The following is a 12,233-nucleotide window of genomic DNA, read 5'->3' as shown; positions in this document are numbered from 1 at the left end:
GTTGAGAATGTGAAGAACATAAAAGAGTCCATCTGGAAGAGAAATACACTACAGCTTGTATCTATGGAGTACGGCAATTTTTATTAAAAACAAGGAAAATTTATCAGTTTTACAGAGTAGTTAGCGCTGTATTGCTCTCCGAACAGCAAAGAATCTGCAATGGCTTTTTTCATCAAAGATGTTTCTACAAGACATACAAGACTTTTTGAAAGGGGTTGGTGACTTTGGAAAGCTTTCTACATCTGCACCTTTTAAGTGTTTTCAGTGCCCTCATTTTCTGGAAATATCATGTGCAGGTTCTCGTTGTCTCTGTAAACTTGCACCAAAGCTGCCGCCTTATATGCAAAAAAGCCCATCATTCCTGGAACAATCTGTACACAAAGAAGGATCGTCATTAGAATCCCTTTGTCTTCAAAAGATGGATCGGGATTGTGAATTAATAAAGATTAAAGCAGAAGCAAATAAAATTGATTTCGGCAATGATGATAAGTTTGTTTGGAATGTCGATGAATTAGTTACCTGGAAATCAAAAAAATCATTATTGAAATGACGTGACAAGGCCCACAAGCCATAAATTGATGCAGGAATTACAAGCCTGGGGGATGAGAGAGCAATTGTGGTCCCGCTCAATGTTTTCTCCACAACATTCTTCAAATCCTCACTTCTTATTCCAATTTTACTTTAAACGAGGATATTGTTGTATGAGAAGAAAAAAAAGATTTAGAGCATAATCGCCATATGGAGATGAAAAATCAATGTGAAATGTGTAAATTCGTAAACATACTTCTTTGATTTCTTCTGCAGAAAAATAGTAGGAATAGCCTCTTTCGACAGGTTGTCTGTGTGATAATAAAGAAGCTGAAGGTACAAGCAACTGCACAGTAGATTAAGGAAACATCATAGTGTTATGTCTAACACAAAGATGTAGTAAGAACATCAAACAATATGAACATGAAAAATTCATCTTCAACAACCAGCCATAGTAAATATAATTACTAATCAAATTCATCTTCAACAACAAGCCATAGTAAATATAATTACAGATTAGTATAGGAAGAGAAGTGTCAAATAATCAGAAAGTATAAAGCAAGTACCAAATACATGGATGCCGGGACTTTGTAAATACTTGAAGCATGCCATTAGCATGGAAAAAATTACCTGAAAAGAACTCCAGAAGCATAACTTACAGCAGCCTGTTTGACGGAAGTGGCAATTAGTTACTTATAGAATAACAATGTCTGACCTATTAGATATGTAGGTCAAAATTTTACAATATTTTTCAGAAGAACGGAAGCACACTGAGATAAAGATAAATCCAACAGATAATGATAGTGATATAACCATATACCTCGAAAGAAAAGTTCAGCAAACAATACAGACTGCAAGCAGCTCCTATTCCGGTGGTCAATAGCAGGAGTTCACTCTTAAGCTGCAGGCATATGGCAAATAATACAATTTCACTAAGTTTAGATGCTACAAGTTTCAATTACATCATAGAAATATAACCATCTATGAATTACATCCTTTGATCTATCTTTTATCTTGTGATCAACTTCTTTTTTGTTTTCGTCAACATCTCTCATCTTGTGATTTGCTGCAGAAACATTTAAATCGTTATACAAGACAACGGTTTGGCGAATGACAAAACATGATAGATCATTAGATTGTTTATGAGTTTGCTTTGTTTCTAAACTTTTTTCCCTTTTAAGGGTGGGGAAGAGTAGTTACAGAAATCAGCAAGCAAAAAGAAAGGTAAAATCAAATAGGAACAGAAAATAGATAATACCGCTTCATATTTCAGAAGGTTGAGTTTCTTCCTTTTTTCGCTATCATGCTGCCTATTCTGTCATCAAATGTGAACTACATACATCATCAACTTAGCTCTTGAAAAGATAATGTATGCGTAAAATAACCGCTATAATGTGGGAAAGCTAATCTAATACATAGTGTTGTCGTAAGGTGTATCCGTGCAACCCAAACCTCAGCTGCTAATTTCCTGTTCAGCGGAGCGCTGCTGTCACCAGCTATCCAGTCTCTAGTTGTCGTAAGCTTCAAAAATCCGCTGTCGGCTTCACTTTCCATTGCCTAAACATAGAAACACGTAATCTATAAAACTTTCAGCAATGATCAAGATTGTATTGGATGTTACGGCAACTTACGTCATTAGATTGCTGACAGTCCTCCTCCACAATGCTAGCTTCTAATTCATCAAGTTTTAAGTCTTTCCTTCCCCATAGCATGTCAGAAGCTTTCGAAATGAGATCCCCACTCAGTTGTCTCTCCTTGAAGAACATTCGCATCACATCCTCTCCAACATTTTCGTTGCCTACTCCGGAAAAAGTAAACAGTTTGCTAAAGTAGAAGCAAGACTCAATAATCGTGCATGCCTCTAAATGCTTAAGCTGCTAGAGATCCCCTGTTCTCACCCTTCGCTGCTCCATGCCTTACCACCGGGATACCAATCATTTGGCGTGTTTTTAATCATTTATATTCAACACTATACCATACTCAGACACTTTTTGATAAACCCATGACACGGGCTCCATTTAAATAGTAGGAAATTAGGCAACACTAAAAGCCCGAAAGATTTGAACTCAGAAAAATAACATGTTACAATGATAATAATAAAAAAAAAAAAAAAAAAAAAACTACTTTTCTCTAAAAACTTGCGCCGCTAAAACATAACATTTTGTCATTTACATTCAACAATGGAGAAACTGAAAATAAGCCCACAAAAATGTGACTCTAATCACATTTACGCAAAAACCACTCAAAATTGATGCAAAAAAAGGAGCAAAAACACAAAAATAAAACCCAAATGCGAGACCTTGAGCTCAAAATCCACTCTCCCGTTCTACTCAAAATAGCAACATGAAACTAGACGGAGAAGAAACACTTTTACCGATCAAATTTAGGCCATAAGAACTCTTACCTTGGAGAGAACTTCGGAAAACCGAGACGCAGAGAGATCTCCGAGCAACGCCATGGGAGCCGTGCAGCGAAAACCCTCGGAGGAGGAGAAGGGATTGGTGGTGTTTGGTGAGGTCGGAGAACCTAGGTTTTAGAAACCCTAATCGGGATAGGGCATTATCCATGGGCATAATATCTAGTTAACGGCTAGTTACGGTTACAAATGGAGGTTGAGAGGATAGGGGAAGGACTCGGACGGCGCGACGCACAAAAATATCTTTCGGGGAAAATTTTACACGAAACCCCCTCAACTATTAGCTATTTTGATGTAGTCCCTTTAAATATTTTGTTTTGTTTTTGTTATTTTCATTAACTAAATTGAATACCTTTTGTTGACTGCGGATTATATTAATTGTTGGCATAATAAAATCTATAATGTTTAAAGTCGATTTCTAACATAATCAGATGTCGAATTATTGGATGTTACAGTATAATAATTCTCATACATGATCGATACAAAACATAATTTGTACACAGATAGGTCAGTAACACATGATCTGAATTGCACCGATCTTCTAGCTACAATACAACTATTTTGATCACGGTAACGACCAAACTCTCCATGCGTTCACCTCAGCCACCATGCATGATCACGGCGGCGGCGATACCCGTCGAATGGCCGGACAACAACAATCGACGACGTCCCGCGCACACCCTCGACGACTTCTCGCGAACCATCCACGCCTTGTGATGTTACACTCTCTCCACATCGAGGGCAAGTTCGCCCCCGACTCGCAAGTCGTCTCGTCGAGCACAAGCTGCACCGGACATGCGCGCCTCTTCGCTCGCTTCTCTCTCGATCTCGTCTTTGTTCATGCCTCGGAGCGGATCGAAAGTTGATCAACTTGAGGAAGAGGATGAGGATGGTGGAGTAGTAAAGAATGATAACAAGGAAAGGGAGGAGGGGCAATGTGCAGGAGCTTAACATGGTTATGTAACAGGGTTCTAATGTATTGTAGCTAATCTATAACATGGTGCTTATGTATGTATGGAGGAGAACGTTGATAAGTATTTGTATGCATGTGATCAACGAGCACAATTGTAGGGTGGTTTTGTTTGTACGAATAGATCATTGATGATGCACTTAATTTGAAGGGTAGGGTACGTAACTACAAGATAAGCCTGGTTGGAAGGGTTCAAAGAACCAACTAGTGATAAATAATTCGCAACAATTCGATTGTGGTTGATTACAATAGCACTATAATTTTAATTACATATAGATCCTAAAATATTGGGTTGGTCAATCAATATTGCATTCAGTTAGAGAGATTAATAATTTATGTGAGTAGCAGCGCTACGTACCTGTCACCTCTACAATAAAAAAAATAAAAATAAAAATAAAAAAATTATGTCGGAATGGTCTCACTGTCGACGTTGGCTACAAGACTACAAAATTTGTAAGTATAGTTTCTAACAAAATATAATAATAATAATAAAACAAAAAATTTATAGTTACAATATTTTTAATTATATAAGACCGTATAAAATAGATTTGTAGCAGCTTAATTATTACGGACTTAGCGATTTTGTTCGCCAAAACTCATGCAGCATCCCTCCTGATGGCCCTCGATTTCTTAATATTGCCTCGCTTGGACGGCGGCCTGGAAGGGTCAGTCGGAACGTCAACGACGGAAGCAAATAATATGACACGGTTCCTTATTCGAACTGGTTGTGATATTAACTATTACGGTCTCCAGCATTTTGCCCGCTCACTTTCTTACCAGAAGATGGGCAAATATTGCTCTTTATTTACTAGCTCATACCTCTGCATCCTACGACTAAGTGCGAAAGGGAGAAAGAGAAAATTATATTGTAATTTAATTTTTCTAAGTAATAAAATATTTATTTTTTTTAGGAATCTTTGTCTAGGTCTTTATTTTTTATTAAAATTTAGTTGTAGGACTGTACAGACTGGTAAATATAAAATAAGACATGCTCACGGACTTTAGTGAGCAAAATCATTAAGTCTGTGACAAGTTGTTGTAAGTCCAACTCCAAACTCTGTGAGTAACACGGTGATTCTACTTACATATATGCAACCAAATGGCACCTTATTAGTGTGTATACAACTTAAAGTAGAAAAAACTAAATGGAGTCCTTATTAGTTGTGAATATCTCTGGAACGAACGAAGTACTACAAGAAAAGATTCTTTTTTCCTTTTTGTCCCTAATTTAGTTTAAGTTTAAATTAAACTTTGTCCTGGACTCATAGTTGGCATATATGTTGGCAGCTTCGTTTGGTTCAGGCATAAGCAAGAACTATCTATTCCAGAAATAGATATAAATTCAGGTATAAATATGGAATAGACCAATTTTGCGTTTAGGTGAAAATTGAGTTGTTTCCGAAAATAAGAAAAATAACGTTTGGATAGATAAAATAAAATAAAAAGAATAATAGGCAGTTATAAATAGAAAATAATAATATTGCCCCATATATTATTTTTGAATTTAAATTTTTAATTTTTGTATTTAAATTTTTATGTTTAAATATATAATCTTTAAATTTCAAATATTTAAAATTTAAATTTAAATTTTTAAATCTCAAATTTGAAAATTAAAAGCTCTAAATTTTTAAATTTTAAATTTCATATTAAGACTAAATCTAAATTTAAAAATCCAAAATATATTAAAATTTAAAATTTTAAAATATCAATTTAAAATTTAAAATTTACAATTTAAAATTATAATATTATAATTTTAATTAAAATTACAAACTATAAATTTTTAAAATTTAAAATTTTAATTTTTTTGAAAAAATTAAATAGGGGTGGGAACAACTATTCCCAACTCTATTCCCACACAAGGATGAGATAGCTATCCCATCCCTTAGTTTCTAGAGTCTAAGCTCGGTTTAATTAGAGGAACCAAATTAAGGTACAAGCTACAAATAAAAAATTAGTGTTGGTTGCACACTAACATGTACAGTTTACAGGTTGGAGAAAACTATTTTCCTTCTATTTATGGGCATCTACATATATTATTATGTTTTGCGAGTACTCTAGAAGGAGCTTGTGACAAATAATAGTTGGTTGTGGATCCTCTGCAACGTAGACAATAAGACATAATACCAGGGAAATTATAAAAAAAATAAACCAATAATTTGTGCAAGCTAAAAGGCTAACAGTGTAGATTCAGCAACTGCAGTGATCCCTACATCCCCTATGGGCACTGTTCTAAAAACAAAAAATTCTTAAATAACTCACTAATTTACAGGAACTCAATGTTCTCACATGGGAACAAATAGTTTTCTACCTATACTAAGGTTTTAGTTGGGATAAATAATGCTATAAGCTGCAAATAAAGTGTTTCAATACCACATAAATCACTAAAAATCAAGCATTAACAAAAATGTATAATGGTTTCAATTTGTGTGTCACAGATGTTCTCCCTACATTTTAATGGAAGAAAATACCCCATATGCAAAGTAGCCACAAGCTTTGCCATGGTTTATTAGAGAACATAAATGCATTGGAAGAGTTTAACCATCATGCAAAGGCAAATGCAGCTCATTAGCCGGGCGGCCAGTTCATCTGCCGCCCTCCGAGAAGATGGAGGTGAAGATGGTATACAGATTGACCTGCGAAGGAACAAATAAATATAGGTCACTAGTAGAACAATACAGTAATAAAAGATCTCAAAGGGCTCCAAGATGTACATACATCCGTTGGGGCCGTCGTTGATGACAATCCTAAAGCCGTCTCCGAGTCCTTCCTGCTTCGCTACTACTTTGGCGATGTAAAGGAGGTAGCCAAGTATCTCGATGTGCCTCTCCTCTGCCTGTAGATGATGATATCCGAAATAAGCAATGGTATTACAGAAAGTAGCAAGATGTTACCCTATGAAACACGATTGAGAAACAGTTTCTTAATCTTTTCAAGCCGGAAATTATGAAGTTATGTTTCCATTTTGCAACATAATGTTGAGAAATTGATATATAGCAGAGTTATATATGAAAATTTGTACCACCAAACAAGCAGATTCTCGCCAAATAATATACAGCGATCAGGGACACTCCCGAAGAAAAGTCCCATTTTAATCTCTTATGATGTATATTACATGAATACAAAAATCAGACTTGTAAATTAACAGAACTAATACAATTTATCCATAAGTTGGACTAAAAAATGAGTTTAGTCTACTCTATGGCTAACCTTCCAAGCAACATCTGCGAAGGTTTTTATATCAGAAAGTATAGGAATAAAAACAGCCTTCAACTGCTATCATTAAGCACGAGATTATTTGCTTTGAATTTTCCATAGTCATTTGAAGAGCAAAAATTTAAGCAACAGCTCATAATCATATGTGATTTTCAAATAAGAACTCGTACTTTCAAAAAAGAACAACTCCACAGAAATCAGATGCTTTCATTCACTTTCAATTTAATTGAAACTGATTCACTATAAGGTCCAAATATCAAAGGTTTGAATATCAAAATGATAACAACAAAAGGTCAGATTGTCGGTAATAATGGGTGAAGAGTACCTTTGCCAGCCCAGTTAAACCATCCTTGACTTTGGGAATGATTAAAATATGAGTTGGAGCTTGGGGATTTATATCTCGAAATGCAAGAACCTGCAATTGCAATCCAGGATTTTGGCAGGAATTTAAGAAGATAATCTTGGAGAAGAAAAGAAAACCATATGTTACAAAGAACAACACAATCACACACCTTTGGAATCTGTCACCTTCGACAAATAATTAAAGATCAAACACTATTTTTGTTCGAACACATAATGTTAGTCAGTGTTAGCTAAGTTGCGAAAAGACTATGGAGAAGAAGCATTATCCTTAACATGGTAAAGGATGAAATTAAGAGGCTTTAAAATGGGGAAATCACAAGGTCATCAACAAATACAACGGCACTGAAAAATATAGGAAATAACAAAGCAATGCAAGAATGTATGATTGCAATTATATTAATAGATTCTATTTTCAGATATAAATAGCAATGCCCTCTTCAACCAATTCAATAAACAGCCAAACCACATACAAAACATTTTACAGATCAGGAAGTGAACAAATTACAGCATAAATGAAAGCATACAACAAATTTCGGTATGAAGTAACTACGCTCGAGTAATCAGCAATTTCATGTATAGTTCAATAATCAAGAATGACGGGTTCAATCGATGCAATCAAGTTAAACAAAAAAAAAGAAGGAAAATACACAATACCTTGTCATCCTCATAAACCACAGTGGAGGGAATTTCTTTCTTTATAATCTTGTCGAATCTGCATTTACAATAATCACTGATCATCCACACACAATATTAAGAGAGTCTCTCTTCTTTGGAACATGAAAACAAATTCTACTTTATTATGCATCTATTTCACTGCATCAATTTTGTGTAACGTTAAAATGAGTCATCCGATAAATTGTGAGAGCACCTGTAAAGTTAACAAGCCTCAAAAGCCCTTTATAACATGAAAGATTTGGTAGTACTATCTAGCAAAAAGTGTGGGGCAACAATATTACCAAGTCCTTTTTTTTTCTACTGAGAAAAAGAAGATCTCAGAGGAACAGAATATCATGTGAAAACATTATTACGAACTCTGCGATGGATCGCCATTCTCGTAAGCAAAATGCAAAAGAGGCGAGCGTCGCCTCAATGTATTTCACTCACTCTAGTTAAATCTAGTATTAACCAACACACACGTCAGTATCTCACTTTGAATTGCAACAATTTAGCTCAATTCCCTAAATTTACACAAATTGGTCACAAATTTCTATGATAAAAAGTGTAAAAACCATGCAAGCTTAGAGATGATAGTTTTGAGAGATTTACAGAAGCAAATAATTTAGGGAAAAAAGAACTAAAACAAATCCATGTAATAAATGCATACAAATTAGAGAATTAAGAGGAGGAAATGGAGTGGATTTTTACATAGTGGGAGAATCAGTTGGAACAGCGGCAAGCGCCGCCTCCTTCTCGGAGGCCGCCATTGCAGGAGGAGGAGGAGGTGTCGAACACTAGGGCTCGCAAATGGTGAAGCTTCGAAGCAAAACCCTAACCCTAATTCCTTATCCTCGATTTCCTGTTCGACAAGATGAAGCGTCGATGGTAATCTCCAGCGGCCCGGCCCAAAAGAGCCCAAATCTCGGCTAAGAATTTCTCTTGGACCGGACCCGGCCTAATAAAGGCCTAGGTGGGGTCCACATAAAAAAGGATAATAGAAAGAAAAAAAAAAAGGAAAAAAAATCATATTATCTGGGGAAAAAAAAAAAATTTGTGGAGTAATAACAAAGTCCGAGATAATATGATATAATTTTTTCCAAGATAATATGATTTTTTTTTTCGTTTTTTTCTTTTTTTTTTCATTATGGGTTGCACGGAAATAGCATCACATCCAACATATTTATGTGTTAAGCACATCTTAGTGGCCCCCAACTTTGTGTGGATCAATCATTTCTAAAAAATTTCTAAGTATGTGGCCAAATGAAATATTATAGAGCCCCTCAAGTACAATCTAGGAACTATACATATCCTGTAACCAACTAATTTGTAATATAATTTTCTCGTTATATGTGGTGATTAATATAAACTTTAGACTCTTAACCTTTTTTATTATTAGCTTCCTAACATTTTGTACTATCACAATTATCAAAATCTTTAGTAATTCTGACAAAATTTGTCATGTTAACTTAATAAAGCATCTCTTGCGTTGACTATGATCATGATTTGATAACTTAAGACTAGTCCCGGCTTTGACATTTTCAAATTTTCTGAAGAGTTTGATGATACATTCAGTTCTACGTCGCATGTATCAAATGTTTCGAAAGAAAGAGAGGGTATCGTGTGTGGGATTGAAATAGTCGTAGGCAACATGTGGTGGAAGAGTTTTAATATTATTTTTCTGATTCGTACTAGGCACACATATACATGTGATCATTATAAAAAAAAAAATGAATTATTTTGTTACTAAGACCGTAACTTCACTGTCATTAAAAATGCAATGCTGTTAATGGGTTTTTCTTTTTTCTTTTTCTTTTTCTTTTTCTTTTTTTTTCATTTTGAACGAATTAATTCAAAGAAGTTTTAAAATAGTGAAGTTTAAAAATAGTCAATAAACTCTTTCAGGACCTTCTAGAGATATCTTCTGGAATAGCCGTGTATTCAAAGGTCAACATCTAGTTTGAACCCTAATAATAATTAGCTCTAATAAGATGTAATCCATATGATGTGACAAATAGATAATTAAAAAAAAACAGAAAATAACAATAAAAAGAAAGAAAATAACGGTGAAAGAAATGACGATAAAAGATAAAATTTATCTTGCCGATGAATAGAAATAATAGCCGAAGAAAGTGGAAGAGAAACGGTTTAGCGTAGTGCAAAAGTATGATCCGATTCGGTTCAAGCTCAAAAAAGAAAAAATTTCAATTTAGTTCAAACAATATATATATATATATATATATNTATATATATATATATATATATATATATATATATATATGTGAAGTACTTGAACCGATTCAAAAGAACTCACACTTAACAATAATTAATTCGGTTCAAACAAAAAAAATAAAAAATAAATTAGCCCACGCTCAATAATGAAGGAAATATTATCATATGACAAAAAAAAAAAATATTTTCACCTGAATTCTATGATCCATTATTATAACTAAAAGCAGAAGCCAAATATATAGGCGAAAAATTTTGTAGAGGCATATTAATCACAAAAGTCCGCAAAATAAGTTGGTACTTCGTTTTATATAAACCTTCTAGAATTCGTCTAGAGGTTGACAAAAACAACTTTAATTTTACAAGAGATTGATTTTGAAAGGTTAAAGAAAACAAAAGAAAAAAATCATTATGAACCCATCGTCTTAAGCATCACACTTAACCCACTCGGACAAGAAAAGCTTATTAATAAATCATTTGTTGTGTTAAAACTTAAAACACAATTTAATAAATATTATTATTCATGTAATCATGGCTACAAGTCTGAGGGTCAAATTGGTCATTTCACACCCTGCAGAGGTCGTGGACCGTTAATTAACCATAGCCAGTTCACATTAATACTCATATATATATATATATAGGTAAAATGTATAGATAGTCCCTGTACTTTCTCAATATTGTGCCTTGGTCTTTATACTTTATACATAAATATTTTAATTCAGTGTATTATGACCTTTTTTAAAATAAAATTTTTATATAAATAGTGTAGAAGAGGATGGTGATTGATTGCTAAAGCTAACAAATTGTGGCAACAAAAAATAAATAAATTGACCGGTGCATTAAATTTTATAAAATTAGCGTTGGAAAAAATTAAAAAAAATTGCAACAATGCAAAACGATGCGATGTTTAGAGTACACCAAAGTACTTAAATTAAAAAAAAAAATGAAAGGACCGAGTTGATACAGCGGAATAGTATGGGGACGGATGATACAATTTGCCATAAACTAAACTAGTTTGAAACGGTAAGAGAGGGGAAATAGGAGAGGAAGGAGCAAAAATAATTTGTTGACTCTATCATTGGCTTGTTTTTTATGGCCTATTAATAGAACCCCCTCTACTTTTCTTTTCCAATTTTACGCCCCCCCCCTTTTTTTTTTGTTTTATTCTCGAAAAGTTTTATCACATTCGTTGCTCTTCTTCTTCTTCTTCTTCTTCTCGTGCAAAAACTGCGTCGAAGGAGATTGGTTTCAAATACGAGGTGAGTTTTTATAATTTTAGCCTTTTCGCTTAACAAATTATTTAAACATGTTTGTGATTTCGGAGTTTATTTTTGAGAGCATTTAAATTATGCAAATATTTCTATAATTTTCAAACGAGTTTAATAAATCCAAGTAATGAAGATCTTTCCCTGGAATATATATATATATATATATATATATATATATATATATTGATTATGAGTTTTGATTAGAACGAACACGAGATTGGAATATATATATATATATATTGATTATGAGTTTTATGATGGTGAAATATTAACCAATCCATCTCACTCGCGGTATCTGATTTTCCGAAAAATATCTCAAAAAATAGTTTTGTGATACGAAAATATTTTTTTGTCTGTTTGATTTTCAGAAAAAATATTTTTTCTGATAGTTTTCCATATTTCATGAAAAAATTTTACAAAATATTTTTCAGAAGTTTTCGAGGAATGAATCGAGAACATTTTCTCCTTGAGCAGATCTCTAACATGAGCTTGTTTATTTTCTCTCTCTTTTTTTTTATATGTGGTGATTAATATAAACTTTAGACTCTAACTTTTTTAATTATTAGCTTCCTAACATATTTTTTATTATCAC

At 33.6% G+C, this 12,233-nt stretch overlaps 2 protein-coding genes across 2 annotated transcripts; both read right to left on the bottom strand.

The window, feature by feature from the left end:
• Positions 56-3,156, bottom strand: LOC109723954. The gene is made up of 9 exons (XM_020252497.1): positions 2,933-3,156; positions 2,160-2,326; positions 1,981-2,085; positions 1,787-1,843; positions 1,349-1,429; positions 1,159-1,193; positions 785-874; positions 520-679; positions 56-371 (listed from the first exon to the last, which is right to left on the bottom strand). The coding sequence occupies exons 1-9, from the start codon at positions 3,099-3,101 to the stop codon at positions 252-254; spliced, it is 984 nt and encodes a 327-aa protein (XP_020108086.1). The 5' UTR covers positions 3,102-3,156; the 3' UTR covers positions 56-251.
• Positions 6,274-9,014, bottom strand: LOC109723741 (14 kDa zinc-binding protein). The gene is made up of 5 exons (XM_020252219.1): positions 8,856-9,014; positions 8,145-8,202; positions 7,453-7,542; positions 6,630-6,747; positions 6,274-6,547 (listed from the first exon to the last, which is right to left on the bottom strand). Exons 1-5 carry the CDS (start codon positions 8,912-8,914, stop codon positions 6,480-6,482), a joined length of 393 nt encoding a protein of 130 aa, XP_020107808.1. The 5' UTR covers positions 8,915-9,014; the 3' UTR covers positions 6,274-6,479.

Source organism: Ananas comosus, linkage group 18 (genome assembly GCF_001540865.1).
Source record: "Ananas comosus cultivar F153 linkage group 18, ASM154086v1, whole genome shotgun sequence".
Taxonomy (NCBI): domain Eukaryota; kingdom Viridiplantae; phylum Streptophyta; class Magnoliopsida; order Poales; family Bromeliaceae; genus Ananas; species Ananas comosus.
This window is presented reverse-complemented; position numbering and strand designations above follow the sequence as displayed.